This window comes from Syngnathus scovelli, chromosome 3 (genome assembly GCF_024217435.2).
Source record: "Syngnathus scovelli strain Florida chromosome 3, RoL_Ssco_1.2, whole genome shotgun sequence".
NCBI classification, from domain to species: domain Eukaryota; kingdom Metazoa; phylum Chordata; class Actinopteri; order Syngnathiformes; family Syngnathidae; genus Syngnathus; species Syngnathus scovelli.
The window spans coordinates 22552337-22572396 of NC_090849.1; the positions used below are offsets into that span (position 1 = coordinate 22552337).

Here is a 20060-nt window from a genome sequence, read left to right on the forward strand (position 1 = left end):
ATTTTGAACCCGGAATCACGGGTTTTAGCTGGTGCGGCTTATAGTCCGGTGCGGTTTATAGTCCGAAAATTACGGTAACACCAATCTAATGTTAGCAATACTCAAACAGTAATCTCGCGCTACAGATAAGTTAATAATTCAATAAAAAGTGAGCGGTAGAGCTATAGAGATCAGAGTCGACGGACTCTCGCCTCCATTCCATGCCAAAAATATCCTGGCTAAAGATAAACTGTCCCCTGTCTCCGCCCCCTCATCATGTGTGGGACTCCCAAGCACTTTTCAGTCACGTCATCTTTAGTCACTTCATCCTCCCCTGGCCATCCTAACCTCTCATCACCCCATCTTCCTTCCCTCACTCCTCCTCCTCGGCCAGCCTTGGCCTCCCCTCCCTCCCTCCCCATATATAAAAGCATTTGCTCCACCGTGTGCCCCCTCACACACTCTCAGTGTGTTTTCTGGGAAGGGGATTGTCCCGGGCACACCAGGGGATTATTATACTGTCTTCACCTGCCTGCAAAGCCTCGCTGGGGATTCGAATAAAGGTAGTGTGATTTTCGTTAAAGTACACTTCATGCCTGTAATGCATTGAAATGTTTGTTAAGTTGTGCTACGTTAGTTGCGTCTTCAAAAATTCGAAAAATGGTGTGCATTTCTGAAATGAAGTGGAATCCGGGTACTGTCTTGCGATCCAATTTAAATCAGTTTTTATGGGTTGTCGCTGCGGGCGTCTGGTAATTTTTATCTGCATAAATTCAGTTTCAGTATTTGTTTTATACTTGATTGTTTTAAAGTAATGAATTATAATTGAATTATTTTTAGTGTATTTGTATGTAAGCATTGATTTTTTATCGTTTTAGTTGAATGTTAAGTTAAATTCTAAATATTTTATTATTTGTATTTTTTGTATGTATTATTAATATTTATTTTTTCCTAGTAAATTTTTCCGTATTTAAAAAAAAATTGGTGATATTTTTTTTACCCCTGCAACATTTGTCACTTTACTTTTCTGTAGCGCTTCCCTCGGACGTAACAAGAACCATCACAAAGAAACCATGAGCAGCAACTATAACGTCACACTGTCTGGCCCGGCCCCCTGGGGCTTTAGGCTACAAGGCGGAAAAGACTTCAACTTGCCCCTCACCATCTCCAGGGTAAGACAAAAGCCCCCCAAAACATCACCTTTTTTTTCTTCCATCTTTTTTAAAAAAATGTGGCTTTAATACGGTATTTTCCATTAGGCGGTTGGTTCGTTTAATCTGAACAACAAGAATTACAGAGTACTAAAATCATAAAGGCCAGATTGCTCTGAAAACGGATCTCTGAATGGAAAAGTGTGACTCAATAAAGAGCAGCCCCATTAAAGTCGTAAAGGCTAGACGACAAGTCGCTAAAAGTAGAATAAAACAAGCCGGCATTCACAGCGGGACTCAATGATTGAGTTGTCGAGGTGAAACGCAGACATATGAACACTTGTTCTGGTGCATTTATGTAAATACTTTGTGCGTTGTTGGTAGTTTGTGGGTGAAAATTGGCTTTTTACTTTACAATTTTCTTAAGAGGCATGTTGGAGCCAACATCTGGAAAATGTAATGAATCCTTTCAAGTGTCAAGTGTCGTGTATATACATATATATATGTATACGATTTAAAATTAAATATTTAAAACAAGGCTTTGAAATCATTAAAAAAAAAACAAACATATATATATATATATATATATATGTATGTATGTATATATATATATACATATATATGAAGCCTCGTTTTAAATATTTGATTTTAAATCTTGCATTTTTTTTTAGCAGGCTTGCAAAGAACAGTTTTCTTCATGGTGTTTACAAAATTAAAATAACAACTATACAAGATATTTACTTTTGCTATATAGGGTTTTTACATACCCATTGCCATTATATAATCAACATTGGTAGTTTTTTTTTTTTTGTGTTACCCATGTCCAGAACCATTTGCCTTTCCTCACCGTCACTTCCTGTGCTTGAAAGCTGGTATTGTTCATAACATCAAATTGGATTTTACCCCTCCAGAAATGTTCAGTGTACCTCCTTCCACATGCTGAATGACTTGGCACACTGTCTGAACAGCTTCATATTTTCTGTGGTGAATCTCTTAATAATCCTTTTTGGATAATTAAAAAAACAGCGACTAATTCAGTTTTTGTTGTGATTGTGCGCTGTTTTGAGTTGAACTATTGTCAAATTCAGAGCCACTTCCAATTGTCAGTGAATGATTTCATGTGCACGTGTTGGGAAAATATGACGGTCGGGGGCCACAGAGCATTAAGTCTAATCCCGGTATCTTTTTTAGCCGTGCCTGAGCGTCTCGTCATGATAATATTGCAGAAGGGTGCAGAAAAGTTACAATTTCAACTATGCTTTATATCGAATGCCGCCGGATCAAATGGATTCATTGCAAGGGGAGAAGTTGGTATCACTAAGGTCTGTTTTTATTGTGTTAAAAGAAACAAATGACCTCACTGCTACTTAAGACCTTCTCGGACCCGAAGAACTCCCAGCGCCACCCTTGCGCAATACCTTAACGCTGATAATAGACATCAAACAGCAGAATAAATGACTTTTTTTTTTTCTTTTTTGGTGGGTGGGTTTGAGTTCACTTCTTTGTTGTGGTAGACAAGGAATACAGGGTGTAACATCCTACACATGTCACTGTCCGCCCTCTGTCTGCTGATAAGAAAGTAGTCTGCTTTTTATTACGACCTGCTTACGTAACCTATTAGCTTATATCGAGACAGCGGAAGAAACGTTAGCATGCTAACACATTCTTCCATATGGGACCCATGTGAAGTACAAATTAATGTCAAATAAAGTGAAATCCTTTCAAGACCCCCAAAAACCCGCCACGACGTTTTTTTTTAATCACGTTTTTACAATCACACTGGCTTGTGTCAAAACATAATCAACTGTGTTGTCATTTTCTATACGGGTAAACACAACGGCAACCATTGAAGGCATCGTGAAGCAGTGCCAGGAAAAACGAGACTTACATGGTGTTTGTCCAAACGCTATAAACTGGTTTGTTTTTGCATCCCGCCTCATAAATCCAGCGACACCTTTTTAACAGGCATCCTTAATGGGTGGGATGGTATTCATGCTTTTAATTGGTTCCAAGCTCAACTGGTGATGGAAAAAAAAAAAATCCCAAAGACCCTTTATTTCATTTCTCTAAGTCAATGAAAACAACTGATCCTTATTTCATTTGTTCAGCTGAACGATGGCAGCAAAGCGGCCAAAGCTGGCATCGCTATCGGAGATATGGTTCTGTCCATCGACGGTATTGCCACAGAGGGGATGAACCACCTGGAGGCCCAGAACAAGATCAAGAACTGCACAGGCGACCTCAGCCTCACCCTACAGAAGTAAGTTTTTAGGCTTCGGCCTCTAACGACCATTTCAGGCCTTAATGGACGTTGTAGCTGTTTATTATTACAATGTAAGAACGGCATTTCAAAAATAGGATTTACTGTAATAATTAAAAACATTTCTTGAAAATCTGAAATGTAGGTGTGGTGTGAATGATCAACCTTGAAATGTAAACTTTTTTGCTGATCAATGCTTATGTTTGGGTGAGCGTTCGAAAAATGATCTGTCATTGATCATTTGGGTGAGCGTTCGAAAAATGATTCGTCATTGATCAAACAGTCATGTTTTTTTACCATGTGGTGATCCCAGAATCATTTTGATTAAGTGTGTGATCAAACAGTCTGATTAGGGACAGATGGATTCGACTTATGAGCCTCCAGATTTTTTTTTGTTCGAGGCCCACGGCATCGACAGATGAGACGTTCTGTGTATTCCAACACGGTCATACATAACAAACATCTGGACTTTAGCGGAAAAGGGCCAGTTTGGTCTTCGACTTTCTATTAGTTTTGTCATTTTTCAGTGTCGCTCGACCCATTTCGATCAGATTTTCACAAGATCAAGACGGCAAATGTCACAAGAAGCTCTTTAAAGTGCGGCTTTCGAAATACTTTTTGTCAATTTCCCTACTGTACAATCCCTCGAGGCATTTCTAGGCTACCATTGTATATTTGAACATCATGCTAAGTTAATCAACTAAAAGAATGGCTTTGCAGTTAAAGGACAAAAACCAATCAATACAAACCGCCACATTGATAAAAAACACATTTATGTTCTTCCAAATGTCAGACAACAGGTGGCAGAACATCAGTATGCTAAGTTTAGCACGCTAATGATTTTTCCATTCTCAACCTTATTGTCATTTTAAATTCAATTTGATGAGATACTTACAGTGAAAGCAGCTGCCCCTATCTTGTTACACTGATACACATGTGGCGCACATATGTTTGGCAAAGTTATTAGTACACAACGCTCATTTTACTAGCACTGTTTAGTAACTTCAGGATCCTCTCGTCTAGTTTGTTTGGTATTCTTTGAAGGCCAATGTCTTTTTTCTCGTTGGGCTATCTTGCGTTTATTATTTTTATTTATAATTTATTTTACGTTTATTTATTTTTTTAAACAACACAGGAAGTTATTTTAATGTCTACATGTGCAGACTTTAATTTGGTGTTATGGCCTTTAAAAAAAAATGAATTAATCTGAAGCACCATGGGCTATAAAAAGACATGTTGCAGTTTGGGTAAACAAGATATCACGCAAAGAACAAAGGTTTGGAAGTAGCTGAACGTTTGTTATGTTGTTTTTGAGATCTTCCCCGTTGAAAGGAGCTCCAAGCACATAATTGCTGTGTTGTTCTTCCCGGCCCAATGCATCAATGGTGGACTCATCATGGGGGTTGGGGTGTGTGTACTCATGTGGAGAGCCACAATGACAGGCTATAATAAATCATGGATAAACACAATCTGATTTTTCAGAAGTGCGTTAACGGCAGATTTACACTCTTAGCGTTGCCTTTTTGCCCTGGCGTTGCTTTACAGACCTTGCAGTGATGCTAAGATCATGTCTCAGCACTCGTCTCCAAAATATTGTTTGAAGTTACACTTCTGCAGTGGTAGCATGTATGTGGTCAAATCAGAGTTTTTGATTGATTAAGATCTCGGGGATTAAATAGAAAAATTCTCCAAGCATGGTCTTGAGATTTTTTTTTCAGTTTTGGTTGGCTCCAAGAATGATTCATGGTGAATGCAGTTTCCTGAACTCGTCTGAAAACCACCAGCTTCTGGCGTGCAAATTTTATTTCGTTCTAATCCACACACAAAACCCCCCTCATAAAAATAAGGCATACTTTTTCACTTACATGATCATTAGCTAACTTAGCGGTTTTAGCTCAGATTTTACACCGAGTCAAATGTAGCAAAATGATTCATTCACACTCTACAAGACTACGAAATTGTGACTCAACTCCAGACCTTTGTTCTAACATTGTGGAAAAAAATGCTAAATTAGCTTACCCCTTTTCTATATATTAGTCAGATTTCTTTTTATGCCAAAATCTGACAGACACATCAAATTTGCCCTTAAGTCATTTACTATTGATTCCTGCTTTATTTAATTCCTCAAGATATCACTGAGTAAACCAAGGACCAAGAAATTGAAAGTTCAAAATATATTGATGCAGTAAATATAGATAATTTTTTTATGCATTAACACAAGGAAAGTCATTGCACCAAAACACTTCAGAACATGTTGCACGTAAATGAATCCTCATTGTTCATGAATTCATGCGCACATATGTACATGAACGTGTTCGTGCGACTCTCAAACTGACAGCTGCTTAAGTTATTTTGGAGTTCAGAAAGTTGGCGTCGAGTCGTCCCCAGCGAGGGGTTCTGTTTGGGAAGTTGACGTCGGGGGCTGGGGTGTATGCTTTCATTTTGTTGACATTGCGTTCTCGGAATAGAGACGGTAAGATTTGCATTTGAAGTCCGAATTTGCCGTGTGTATGACGCACGTGCGTCGGAGATGCATGTCGGCCATCGTTCTCTTGGGTCGGCTTGCGTTGTCAATCTCATCTATGATGGATCTTGATCTTCCGCAGTCAGTTTGTGTATAGCGGCGAGCAGCGATTGCCACGCCTCCCCGCCAGCTGCCGTCGTCACTTGCCAGTGATGTTCCACGGCCAAAGCTCCTCACCTGTCTGTGTCCTTCACCCTCAGGCTCCAGTATTGGCCAAAGATCATCCAAAAGCCCATCGCCGTCGTATTTGCCAGGACGCTCCTAACGTTGCCACATTTAGACACACCTGCCGCTGCCTGTCTTTTGCAAACGGCTTGTTTTTGCACATTTCGAGCACGATACAACCTTCAAACAAATGCTAATTAACATACACGGAACAGAAATACAAACAGTATTCAACAAATTGATGTAGGGGATCTTCTTTGCTTCTTATTTCCAATTCCAGTCAATTTCGGCTGCTGAAGGGATACATCTCTAAATTCATTGTAAAATCCCTAAAAAGACAAAAAAAAAAAAACAATCTCGGCCGAGGGCAAGAATGACAATCCGCAAATTGCACAAGAGCGGGGCTAAATAAACTGTCGCTCCTTTTTTCTGTCGCTAATGTATCTTTCTGTAAACTAAAACCAGACCTCTCTCGGCCAGTCTGTCATGATGACTGATACCCAAACACGCAGCTGGAGGATCACATGGGATGTTCTGAAGGGAATAATAAAACAGTGTCTCCTCACAACTACTTAGTAATGACTATAAATGAGTTTTGGGCTGACAGGACAAGCCTGATGGAAATGACACGTTGAAGCTTCATTCCAAAGCAAATACTCTTCTAATGATAGCTTTCAAATCAATCGTAATCAACACACACTTTCGTTTACACAATCCTCAAGATAAGATAAGATGAATTAATTCAAAGGTAAATAAACGGTAAATTGATTTATTACTCGTTCAGCATGGATTACAGATTCAGAAAAGGTGTAATATTCAGAGAAGGGGGGGGGGGGGGGGAAAGAACGACACTCTACCGGTTGTTGTCGTAGAACTTTGCGTTGTGTTGTTCCAGTCAGCGAACGTGGTTAGCCGCAGAAACAATTGGCACAAATCAAATAAAAAATGTTTTATGACAGTTGTAAAGTGTTCAAATCTTGACAATCCAATATTTTACCGGCTTATGTGAATTTGTTTTTATGAGGTAATATTTTTAGTCAAATTCAATCGCATAATTTTTCAACATAAAATTGCTTCGATTTTAATTCATAATCCACAAACATAATCAGAACGCAGTATTGCACTTTTCATTTTGTGTAACCCATCTGCGTACGTGACACACCACCAGACACCCAACCAAAATACTCGCCAACGCTACGTTGACAACTTGACAAGTATGTGCGCTTATCACAAGCTAATGCTAATCTGTCCTTCTTAAACTATTTTGCCTCCTGTGTAGTCTGCTTGTTGTTAAGCGATGTACATTTGTGGAATGATCACAATATATCACAAAAGATTTACTAAGTTAAGTTACTCCAATCACCCATCTATTGATACGTAGCAAAATGACATAATATCTCCTCTTTAATTAATTGTTTGCCGTCTTTTCCACATCTATGGAATATGTTATTCCTGAGTGAAGTCAGCTGTGTCAGTAGGGTAAGCAACAATCTCTGGAACAGCAACTTGAGCTCTTATGTGGAGCCGATGGTCTAATTAAATCCACTTGGATGGCGCTTCAAGCATTTGGATGTTCTCATGCAGCTTGCCCCCCTCCCCCAATTAATACTTCCCCTTACTGGGCCCCGGCACGTAATTAGTTAGCCTTCAAGGCAGGGGTTGCTATTCTTAACTCCTCCTGCATGGAATTCTCTCGAAAAGCAGAACCACGTGATTTAAAAAAAAAAAAAATCGACTATGATATCGACATTTTTGTCTCCTGTTTTGGCTGGGACGTTCCTAAAAGCAATTCTTTTGTTGTTGAGGGCCAGCTTTGAAGGTTTTGAGCCAATCTGGCGCTAACTCCAGTTGTGCTCGGTCCACCCGGTCGAGCTTCCAAGTTCAGGCCGCCTTTATCATCAACGCACAAATTCATTTACGGGGTAGTCGAGCACACGTGGCAACGATTGGTCCTGCTGGCATCCTCTCTTCATCACGTTGGTCTGTCTGCTTCAAATTATGGAACCACGAAAAAAACGTACCTTAGCATGACTGCGTACAATACAAAAAACCTTTTACTAATGAACGATCATAACACAAAACAATATTAGTCATTTCTTACACTCCTCTTGTTAGCCTCCGAAATACCCGCTAGGTGTTTTTTTTTTTCTCCCCTCCCCCCTCGCAAACAAACATCTGCTCACTAAAGCCTTTACGAGTAACGCGATGAAGACAAATGATGAAGTGCCACTGCTCAAATGACTTGACAGTAAAGAAAAAGTCTTGAACGATTAATCGAAGCTCTCTTCGGTGTGGCGCATACCTCGGTACATATTTCCATTGGGTGTTCAAGAGGTATGAATGTCACGCCTGTCACGCCTGTCACGTTGTCACCGTGCACTCACTCCCTTGGTCCTCGCACATTCGCGCTATGGACAAACATTCCAGCTCGGAAAATATCTGACAGGGTGTGTTAGAGATTTGCTCACTCCAACTTATTTTGCAAGAACCACACGGTAGACAAGCAAGTTCTTTTAGACACCTGCAGGTGGAGAGATCACTCGCTCCAGGAATGAAATCTGAAAGGTCTCCTTCCTGCAAGGGCATATTTATTAGGAGGAACAGAGTGGGGGTGAGAGTGGGGGTCAGAGTAGACAAATGGCCGAAGCCCCTGGCTGATCAAAGCACAGCAGGGTGTCCTTCACGATGTTGTGTGAACTAAACAACTTTGATTGCTTCCTCTGCAGCTAGTCACTTTGTTCTACTACTTTTGTTAAGACAGGACAGGCGAGTTTAATTATTACAGGTTACATTCCAACATAATCATAGGATCAAGATAACCTGGAAAACCCTAACAGGGTGTGTGCGCTTGGGTCCATTGTTTGAGAAGCTTGGTCCACGGCGTGTTTGTGTCCATTTTTTTTGTCGTTTTACGTCATAAAAATGGAATGAAACTTCTCAAATGGTTTTGTCTGGTTTTGGGAAAACGTGCCAAATCGTCTGTAATACTAAAAGGAATACAGACGTGCGCCCGAGTTTCCAGAAAGTGCTTATCTCATGGTGAATTAACAGACGTTTCTGGAAGGGCTCGATCTCGTCGGAATGCTGTGACTCCTCTTCGGTTACCGGACAGTTTTAATGACCTCAAAGTAATGTTCGCTCGGGTCTAATAACAGCAGGTCATACACAGATTGAACTTTTCCAAATCATAAGCAATTAGAGTCGTGTCATTGTCAAGTATTTCAAATAGAAAATGAGTGATTAGTGTCATTTTGAAATGCAAATTTGATTTGAATAAAATCAACAACTGGCCGTAAATGTGCCCTGACTTGAGGCCGTTTAAAAATGTTTCCTCAGGTGACCTTTAGGGAAGAGCATGTGGCCTTAAGTGGTGTCGACGATAGCGGAGAGTAGAGTGTATCATTGACGGAGGGAGGCTAAAAATAGCTGCTTTTAAAGTGCGCATATTGTACATTGGGAAGGCACGTTGCAACTCCTGCTGTTTTTTGAAGGTCTGGCACAGAAGCAGATCAAATATAAATGATGTCCTTTTTTCTATCTTTTCAGAGTGGCCAAGCCCCCTCCAGTGGCACCCAAGGTACGATCACAATATTTATCACCAAACAATTGCTCACCAAGGCCACACGCCAGTTGATATTCAGTCCAAAACTAAAGAAGATGTGAAGTATTTCCTCCAACAGATCTTTCCAATCAAATCAAATTCATTTCTATGACAACATTGAAAAGTTGACCAGCTGAGCCCATATCAACTCATTTGCTAAGCAAAACAGCAGCACCAAATGACTTCAAGTCTCTCAGGTTAGCAACTGAGATGAACTGAGAAGTGCGTTTTTTTTTTTTTTTTTTAACACATCCCTGACAAATTGGTGACTAAAATGTAGATAAAATCTTAGACCAAGTGAACGGAAATGAATCACCTGGTGTGTCAGTCATCTTTCAGCTGCTTATCACTGATGAAATACATTGTGAAACGATTTTTCTTGCCTGTGTGGGTTGCATGAATATTACTCGCACTTTGTGGAATGCCTATAATTATGCCGATGCCTCTGCGAAACGAAAGTAACAGGGCCTTCGTGCCCAAAATATTTGTCGAGTCATTGACACGCCCTTGAATGGATTTCAAATTGCCCAGAGCTGCCACAAGATGGCAGACAACCAATCCCCGGTGGTGGTACAGTACGAGTTTACTGAACCAGCACCAAAGAGGCTTCGGTGACTGTATGCTGTGATGTTTGCATGCCAGGTGAACAGATGTGACATCATAAAACCCGTGGCCATCACTCATCCCCCCTCCCCACCCGACATGACCCCCAGACCCTACGGGGGCTGCGGGTCAGACGTTTCCTCCTCGGCCGCCTTCATCCCGTCGCCGTCGTCCGCCTTCACCCCCGCCGTCACCCCTCTTTCCTCGCCGCCCCAGTCGTCCGTGTACAACACGCCCATCCACATCTACTCCACCGAGAACGCCTGTGAGGTGGCCATGGGGCAAAGGCGGGGCCTAATTGACAATCAGGGTGGACAAGTCTTGAACGGGTGAGTGGTGAGAATAGAAAATCGGAAGGGCTCGCTGGTGTGTGTAAAATTCTTTCTTCAGAGCCGATCCAAGAAGCGAGCTTTTGATACTCATCGATTATTTTTATAGGAATAATAATACATTGGATTTATAATAGCAATTCTCTACCCTCGTGGTCATCACCGCCATGGCTGCTTAGGTCGGCTCAGCGTGTTGTTTGCTTGCTGCCTGTTGAGAACGGTTTTGAATTTCCTCTCGTACTATTTTTGCCCCCTTTCAATCTTTTTTTTTTTTCTTCTCCTCCTTCTTTGCAGACGACAGCAGCTCCTCTGGTTACAAAGTTAGTTTCTGATGCATGGATGACTTTATATTTTTCATGTCATTTTTTTTTTTACTGTACTGAAACTCCTTATTTGAGGAACAGGACTAAAAGTGAGTTTCTAACATTGAATTAATACGTATAGCTGCATAGCGTTGATGCTAATAGCATGTTGATGACAGGACTGTGATTCAACAAAGAAATCAAAAAGTAAAAAAAAACACAGAAAGATCATACTTGAACTATCACCACATACAGAAAAGGTTTTTGGTTTTCCCATGGCATGAACATACAGTCCTACCTAATGTAACTTCCTGTGTGATTGTGATGTTCTGGCTCCCTCTAGTGGCCATTTATTTTTCTACCTCACTTCTTTTCCTCTTCTTTATCTCCCTCTAGTGGACCTCACAGTACTTTAAAGTAAGTCTTTACACACAGTCTCCTTTTTTCTGTGTATCGCGCTCAATATCAAATTTTGTATTTCTGTAAAAGTAGAAAATTTAGTTTTTGCTTTTCTTTTTTTCTTAAGAAAACCCCAGCCACCCAGGTAATAAAAGTGGCCGTAAATCATGCCATGTGTTTCGTAGCCCATCGTCTTCATGCCGTCCTTCATCAAACTTGGAAGCATTTCATTCCATCCCTAACAGCGTGTGCCGAAAAATAATCGATCGTCCTGGTTGACTTTGACCTTTGCCCTCCTCGCAGGCCTCCCCGCCGACACGTGGTGGACACCGACATCCACTTCTACCACGTGCCGTCTCACGCTGGCGCCAGCCGGAAGCGCATCATGGAGGACACGGAGGACTGGCGCCCGCGTACCGGTACAACCCAGTCCAGATCCTTCAGGATTCTGGCTCAGATTACGGGCACCGAGAACTGTACGTACTTTGAATTAGGAATTGAAATAATTCCTTAAGCACCAAAATTGATCCGCGGGGGGGTAAAAGGGGAAAATGAATAAGCGTCCAAAAAATAAATACATTTTCTTCCTTTTGAAGTAGCTCAAGAAGAAGAAGAAGCAGACACAGCCAAGAAGACAAAGTAAGTGCTTGCCATTGAACTTTACTGACTACTAAGGCTTGTGGTTGTTATTGTCACACTTTTACTAAATGTTAGACCTATAATATGGTTGGAACAAGAAAAATATGCACAACTAAGCTGGTTCTTGTGTTAGTGTTGAAGAGTGGTTGACATGGAATGGCGTTGAATTAAAAGTAGAGGCTTGGCGTGATTTGTTGGTGGTGTTGAAAACCTCGTTGTGAGCCAGCTGCATGGCGTCTTAACCTGAGATGTTGTTGGTGGACTGCAGGGGCGCATTGTTGAATGTCAAAGAAGACAATTTTTTTTTTTTTTGCACGATTCAAATAAGATATTAACACAGCCTGGCTGTTTTTGTGCCGTGTTTTTGTGGTCCTCACCTCAAACCCGGTTATCCTGAACCTTTGTTCTCTTCAGAGTGAACAAGGCCACCACGCGTTTGGTGATCGGCCCAAAGTACGGCGAGCTGAGAGACTGGCACCACGGCGTGTCCGCTCGTACCCTCAATGTCCAGTAGATCTGTGTAAATACGTATATTTATGGATATACTGTTTGTGAGTATTTGTGCACGGGTGTGATTGACCGCTGTAGTGGCTTGATGGCACGGTAGTACGTTTTAGCGCAGACCAGCAGAATGAGTACATATGTATATTTATATATACACGACATGCTTACGGTCATTGTTTTTCATATGTTTTTCCTTCGCTGAGGGAGTTTTAGTTGGGGAAGTTTTAGTTGGTGTAACCCATGGACAAAAGTATTGGAACACCAGCCTGTTACAACTACAACCGTTGAAAAAAAACAAAAACCTGATGCCGTGGAATCTCCAAAGTGGACCACACTGATGCTAGTTGACTTGCTGGTTAATTTCAAAACACATTTTACAACTTTGGTGGTTGTCAATTTTGAGTAATCACGTCTCACTGCAGGTTTAATTGTTGTTCAAGCAAGCAGTTTTCGGTGGTCGTCTCCAAGGATGTGTATATAAGTGCATGTGCCTCCACGTGGGAGTCCGAAATAGTGTTTGAGGAAACTTTGAGTGGTCTAAAAACTGATGACAATGAAAGTAAAAATGTTGCCCTTGTTTTAGGCTTGATGACAAAGCGGAGTGACTGTGTGAATATTCTCCTAATACTTTAAAAAAGCTTTTGCTATGTAAAATATTCATTTTATCTTATAGCTAATAAACTTGCTGCATATCCTTGTTCATGTTCTTGTGGTCTTTTTTCTTTTCCGCCCCCTTCATGTTGGTGTTACTTCAGTACTTTTTCACCACCACCAGATAGATAGATAGATAGATAGATAGATAGATAGATAGATAGATAGATAGATAGATAGATAGATAGATAGATAGATAGATAGATAGATAGATAGATAGATAGATAGATAGATAGATACGTATTTTCCGCACTATAAGACGCACCTAAAAACCTCCAATTTTCTCAAAAGCCGACTGTGCGCCTTATAATCAGGTGCGCCTTATATATGGACCAATATTGAGCCACTACAGCAGGCGTGTCCAAAATCGGGCCCGCGGGCCAAATGTATATATCTTATATATGGACAAAGTTTTAAAATGGGCCATTCATTGAAGGTGCGCCTTATAATCCAGTGCGCCTTATATATGGACAAAATTTTAAAATGGGCCCTTCATTGAAGGTGCGCCTTATAATCCGGTGCGCCTTATAGTGCGGAAAATACGATAGATAGATAGATAGATATATAGATAGATAGATAGATAGATAGATAGATAGATAGATAGATAGATAGATAGATAGATAGATAGATAGATAGATAGATAGATAGATAGATAGATAGATAGATAGATAGATCCTAAAAACACAAAACTGTCCCCCGATTGTACTTGTCCCACGACTGCTTTCATTCCGTGAGAGTCCAACAATGACGTAGGCGCAGTGGCGCTCATAAAACACGTAGCTTTTGTTTGAACAGCCAACAAATGGACCATTAAGATTACTGACGTTCGTTCACTTGGGCACCCGGCAGATGGTCTTTCGCTTAAAGCTCTCGTAGACTTTGGATCACATTCAATTGTCGCCGCTTCACATTTACAGTACGTGTAGACGAGGCAAGCACACGCTTCGTTCTTTCGTGGCGTACAGTTGTGTCTTGGAGCCAGTGAGTGATCAAAAGCTCCTTTCACACCAAGCGAAGTGTTCAAAGTTGTCTCTGGGGACATATGGACTGTCTCCTGGTGCCGAGTTAATGGGAACACATTTGCTACTCTGAAACCACGCTGACACCCAAAGCCTTGAAATGAACGAGGCAGCAATTTTTGCCCTATTTCATGTAGGACAGTAACATATTGTCCGTATTAAACTTTCAAGCGTTTACTGCGCAGCGGTACCTTGACCTACCACCGAGCTTGTGACTCACTTTATTTGGATTGAACTGTATGTGGCCCAGCCCTCCCCTAAAAACACATTTATTTGTTAGATTTGTTTTTTCAATAAAGAAATATACCAACAGTATATTGCAAAATATAATAAAAGAACTAGAGAACATTAGAACTTGAAAAATAAGCTGTCTGTCTAAGGGAGAGAGGGATTGTTGATTTAGCGATAGAAATAAAAAATACGCCCTCCTTCATCTTGTTTCTTGTTGTTTTGTAGCTTTGGCGAACGGGCTTATGCTATATCCAGATGGGCCGCTAATGAACGTAAACAGTGGGGCTCTCTTACTTAATCAGCCAATCAGTCGAGCGGAATGGGATAAACCTCCCTGGTAATTGCCGGAGACACTGGAGAATATTAACAACCTGCGGCGTAATTGTCGCTAATGAACGAGAGGCTGGGGTTAGCCTCACGTGTTTTCGCTCGTAATTAGCGTGGCCGACGATAAATGCGGTTCAAATGTTGTTAGCGCGACAGTACGATGAGTTAGCTCGCGTTTAACATCACTACAGGAGCATGGAATGTTTAAAAAGAAAAATCTGCCAGTTAGTTGCTAGCAGTTAGCATTCACGTGTACAAGTCGCACATTCTGACCGTTGCTTTACAAAGTAAGAATATTTTCAATTTGGCCGAATCTGTGGGACATTTTCCAATCTCTGTAAGAAGATGCGACCCCTAAAACAAATTCGCGTACTGGGATTTGGACCCGGACCCCCTGTGTGAAAACCGTATGCTAGACCATATGGGATATAGGTTGACCACATGGGGAACAAGTCTAACTCTTGGTGCTCCGTCTTCGTCCCGTGACTAATTTGACCTCAGTGCTGACTAGCTAGCACTACACTCTAAATTCCTCCGCCTCTTCCTGTACCATACGGCACATAAAATGAACTGAATGGATTGAAGCAGAGGCGGCGGAACTATCATGAGCCCGCACGATGTTGCTAGTCTGGCATCTGTCCGCACCGCAATGACTCTCACTTGACTCTTTCCACTCCATATCCTGACTCTGGTTCTGAATACGTGTGTGTTATGGGCTGGTATCGCAAAGGCTTGGCGACCGGTCCAAGTAGGAAGTCGACTGAGCGCTGTGTTGTTTTGGGCAGGACCATATTTGTCTCTGCTCTGTCAGCGAGTAGGTGGTCTGGACTCTGTCTTGCTTGTATTCCACCAAGGGCACCCAAGAGAGAAAATACATGTGCCAGCATGAAAAAACAACACACGCAAGTCTGAATAAATGATGTCGTTTAATTTTTACATCATCAAAATCGACTTTTTAAAAAAAAAAAAATATTACCTGGCAGGCCAATGTGAATAAAACGTCACGGGCTATGTGTGTGGCGGTTACAAGTCTGGCTTTGAAGAAAATACTCCAAAAACACATTTTTCTCAATAGAATCTTTGCTCTGTATCAAATATAAAATATACTTGATTTCCTTAAACTTCCTTTGTCAATGAGTTACTTTGCTTTACACAGTGAAGAGTGTGAGCCCAGCAGCCACGAGTCTGCTACTGTCAAGACCATGATCAAATCACCTGCAACAGCTCAAGGTAACACACTGTGTGTGTATGTGCGCCTGTGTGTGTATGTTGTGTAGATTCAAGTCGAAAAATTTACTTACTTTACGATGCCTGTGTCCATCCACCGTGTTGTGGTGCCAAGGGCCAGTGCACGTGTTTAGCCAGGTGTGTATTCTGTTGCTGCTTTGTGTGTGTCTGTGTGTGTGTCTGTGTGTGTGTCTGTGTGTGTGTCTTTTCAATGACTGATGTGGAAAATCCACGATTGTGACAAGGCTGCCTTGCCGACACCTGCTGGGTGTGCAGACGCAAAGGTCAAAAGTCAAACAACTCCCGCACCTGGGAGGAAGTCACACACACACACACACACACACACACACACACACACACACACACACACACACACACACACACACACACACACACACACACACACAAAAGTGTGTTATTTTTGGGGGGAAAAACTGTTTCCTGTGGTGATCCATGTTCATTCTCAACAGGTGTGAGTCCAAAATGTGGTTTAATCACACCCTCCTTTGGCGTAAAGTCCGACGGCAGCACGGCCAAGTGTCCTGCCCCCGCCCGCCCCGTGCCTCGGGTCCACCCGAAAGACGAGGACACGCTGGTGCAAATGGCGGAACACTACCCTGCCGGGACTCGCACACCCATGTGTGGCCACTGCAATAAGGTCATCAGGTAAAGGAAAATTATTATTTTCCCATTACAGTAGAACATAGTATAGTTTTACATGCTTCCAACACAAACTTTTTTCTTATCGTTTCAGGGGACCGTTTTTGGTAGCAATGGGCAAATCGTGGCACAAAGAAGAATTCAATTGTGTCCACTGCACCACATCACTGGCCGACATCGGCTTTGTGGAAGAGCAAGGCCACGTTTACTGCGAACACTGCTACGAAGACTTTTTTGCGCCGACGTGTAGGCGCTGCCAGGCCAAGATCTTGGGGGTGAGCGGGTTGCCCTTTGCACGGCGACACCTACCTGCGTCCTCATTACACATTGTATTGAATAATAACTTATCGTATTTGATCGTGTACAAAAATTTTTCCCAAATCCACTTTGAAGCTGAAAGAATGACACTTTGAAGGCTTCAGTGTGATTTTGAAGATATTTGTGCCCTGCTGTTCACTGACGTTCATCCGTCACATGTTCCAAAGTTGTCCAGGGCCTCCAATCCCCTACCAAAGCCTCCGTTTCTCACACATCTTCAAGCAGCTTAAAGCGTCTTATTAACCTGTTTTCTCGCCCTCTTGCCCCTAAGCCCGCCCCCTCCCAACCAATTTCGTATGACCCGCCAGCTTTTCCATTGATTCCCTGTCCCGGTGGTGTTCTCACACTTTTCAGGGTGGGGAATGTCTATTTTAAGCCGAGTCATGAGCTTCCCAGAAGAAGAGCAAGAAGAAAAGTTAGTCGTAATAGTACAAGTGTGACGTTTGAATTCGGCTTCCAGTTGTGTCAAAAAAGGTTTTCTTTAGTATGATGACGGTGTTTTGAGCTAACCTCTTTGTTTTGGTGTCCAGGAGGTGATCAACGCTCTCAAGCAGACGTGGCACGTCCATTGCTTCCTGTGCGCTTCCTGTCAACAACCAATCCGAAATAACACCTTCCACCTGGAGGATGGCGAACCTTACTGCGAGCAAGGTGAGACCAACATTTTAAAAGTGTTTTCAGTCCACTTTTCAAAATTCTGTCCAATGTCACAAAAGTCAACAAGGTGACTTTTGTTTCATGCTATTTAATGTGTGTGTTGTCAGACTTCTACAGTTTGTTTGGCACGGGCTGCCATGGTTGCGAGTTTCCCATCGAGGCAGGAGACAAGTTCCTGGAGGCGCTGGGCTACACGTGGCACGACAACTGCTTTGTGTGCGCTGTAAGTGCAATGGACTGTTGGTCATCCTCATCTCATGCATTTTCCACTTCAGATGCTCTACATGGTGTCTTTTTTTTCTTATGCCCACAGGTATGTTCCATCACTTTGGAGGGACAAACTTTCTTCTCCAAGAAAGACAAACCTCTGTGCAAAAAACATGCACAAACACTAAAAATATAGTTTTTTTTCTCTCTGATGGCTTTTTTTTAGAAAGAAGCAATTTCTTTATTTGTGTGTGTGTGTGTGTGTGTGTGTGTGTGTGTGTGTGTGTGTGGGGGGGGGTTCTTTGTCTAACAGTTTAACAGTTTTGTATTTTATCTTATAGACAGTTTTTCAAAACACAATTTGCATAATAATTTCTTTAACATATATTTTATCGTTTCACAAAAATGTGTGTAAAGTAATAAAAACCTCATCTGCAGTTGATTAATGGTGGAAATTGCAACATTTTACTCTTAAATTAATGATTTAAACACATTGGTGATACATTTTCACATTATGCAATAACATTTCATTCATAGTATAAGTTTTTTGCTTTTATCAACATTTTTAACATGATCTCAAATTCTCTTTCTTTTTAATAACTAGAAAGTGGTGAAATACTGTATGCATTATTTTATACAGTTGAGCCTTTCTTTTCTTTTCTTTTCTTTTCTTTTCTTTTCTTTTCTTTTCTTTTCTTTTCTTTTCTTTTCTTTTCTTTTCTTTTCTTTTATTTTAGTTTAGTTTATTTTATTTTATCAAACTGACGCGAATCCGACAGTGCGCGCTTGCTGTCGCACAGCACAGGCGCAGGCACGTACAGGTACGCGCACGCATGACGTGCGCGTTCTCACACACGAGCACGGCGAAGACTCCGCAGACTGCAGAGGCAGTTTCACAAGAGATCCAGACAAGTCGCATCTTTTCCACCAGCCGGACATCGTGACAGGACACCACAGGTAGGAGAGGCTTGTGCTGTTCAGATGCGTTAAAACGGCACGATGACGTCACGATCTGTCTTGATTTGATGAGCGTCATGTAACTTTCCGGATCCCGAGCAGTTGCTCGAGTTGAATGTTTTTTCACGCTTTCAGAAAGGAAAACGGGTTCAATGAAATTACTTGCAGGTCCAGTTCAGGTCAAACCACTGTTGCAAAGTCAATAGCAACGTTTTTTAATAGCCTTACTGGTTTACTAGACTGTATTTGGTGTTTGGTTATATAACGAGGTGATAAATACGTATATTTTTATTTGAAGATGGGGTCTAAATGATTAAAATCACAGCAAATATTTACTACATTGCCCCCCCAAAATAATGCGAGTGACTAAGCTGAAACTCACAACAACTATGTCCAAACTTACTAGAATAATAATAAACGTCATCTCCCATCTCTTACTGTAAAAGTTTTAAAAGAACAATTATATTTTTTAAAGCAAAAAATGAAAAGTGTATTAATAAAATCATTTGTCGGAAATAGTCAAGATCCCCCCCAAAGAAAGATATAATTTTTAAGGGAAAAATATTTGAGATGTACGAGAAAATAGTTGACTTATTCCCCCCCCCCCCCCAAGTTTTGTATGTTCTTTTTTTTCTTTTTACAACAATCTATTATTGGAGCAGGCAATACGTAAATAAGCGGCAATCTTATTTGGGGCAAGAACACATGATGCAAATCTGCCATGCGGCCACATTGGCTCAATTGGCTGTGTAATTAAGTTTCACATTGCGGCTCGCCTCACTTTTACTTTGTGTATGTGCATATAATGTGTGTGTGTGTGCGTGGTTTGAGGTAGCCTAATAGCATCAGATACCCCGTGATTCAAGACAAGGTGTCTGATTCTAACAATTTAAACATTGCCGGCGCCTTCGCGTACGTCCCACTTTATTAGGTACGTCTGTATCCCATTCTACCGTGTTGTTCTTCTGCAGGTACCTCACGCACGACATGTTGCTAAATTAGCATATCAAAGGTTCAAATGATTCGGGGTCATGTCAAATGCAATCAAATCGTTTTCCCCCATTGAAATGAATACAAATGTTGTTAATCTGTTCCAACCGTAATGTGTTTTTTAAAAAAAAAAGTAGCACTCTGTTTTACTGAATAAAAAACTTGGCAGTATAATGCATACAAACAATGTCCACCTTTAAGCATGTCCAGCTATTGTTTCCAGAGCCTCCCTTATCTTCATCATCAGGTTCATGACTTTGCTCTTACTGCTGCCCCCCCTCAGGGTGGACCATGATGGAGCCATCCTCTATAATTCACACAGGGCACACAGTTCAGTCACGCCCCTCCTGTCTTTACCTT

The 20060-nt window shown here is 41.4% G+C and overlaps 2 protein-coding genes across 2 annotated transcripts in view; both read left to right on the plus strand.

Annotated features, from left to right (window-relative positions):
* The first annotated feature begins 382 nt into the window (after positions 1 to 382).
* pdlim5a (PDZ and LIM domain 5a) lies at positions 383 to 18190 on the plus strand. The gene is made up of 15 exons (XM_068650300.1): positions 383 to 542; positions 1013 to 1151; positions 3239 to 3390; positions 4873 to 4878; positions 9626 to 9656; positions 10323 to 10612; positions 11617 to 11789; positions 11913 to 11952; positions 12086 to 12094; positions 15841 to 15914; positions 16382 to 16577; positions 16666 to 16846; positions 17420 to 17540; positions 17654 to 17769; positions 17860 to 18190. Exons 2-15 carry the CDS (start codon positions 1053 to 1055, stop codon positions 17947 to 17949), a joined length of 1578 nt encoding a protein of 525 aa, XP_068506401.1. The 5' UTR covers positions 383 to 542; positions 1013 to 1052; the 3' UTR covers positions 17950 to 18190.
* Positions 18191 to 18592: 402 nt separating this feature from the next.
* The window catches only part of LOC125994411 (bone morphogenetic protein receptor type-1B), a 38207-nt gene continuing 36739 nt past the window's right edge, over positions 18593 to 20060 (plus strand). Inside the window, exon 1 of the mRNA XM_068650299.1 lies at positions 18593 to 18710. The gene's annotated coding sequence lies outside the window, so the exon portion shown is untranslated. The remainder of the gene's footprint in view (positions 18711 to 20060) is intronic.

What these genes read in the sequence shown, in the direction of transcription:
- pdlim5a (XM_068650300.1), top strand. Translation starts at nt 1,053, where the DNA reads ATGAGCAGCAACTATAACGTCACACTGTCTGGCCCGGCCCCCTGGGGC. An exon ending in CCCCTCCAGTGGCACCCAAG is followed by an intron (nt 9,657 to 10,322) that starts GTACGATCACAA and finishes TTTGCATGCCAG; the next exon opens with GTGAACAGATGTGACATCAT. An exon ending in ATCACCTGCAACAGCTCAAG is followed by an intron (nt 15,915 to 16,381) that starts GTAACACACTGT and finishes CATTCTCAACAG; the next exon opens with GTGTGAGTCCAAAATGTGGT.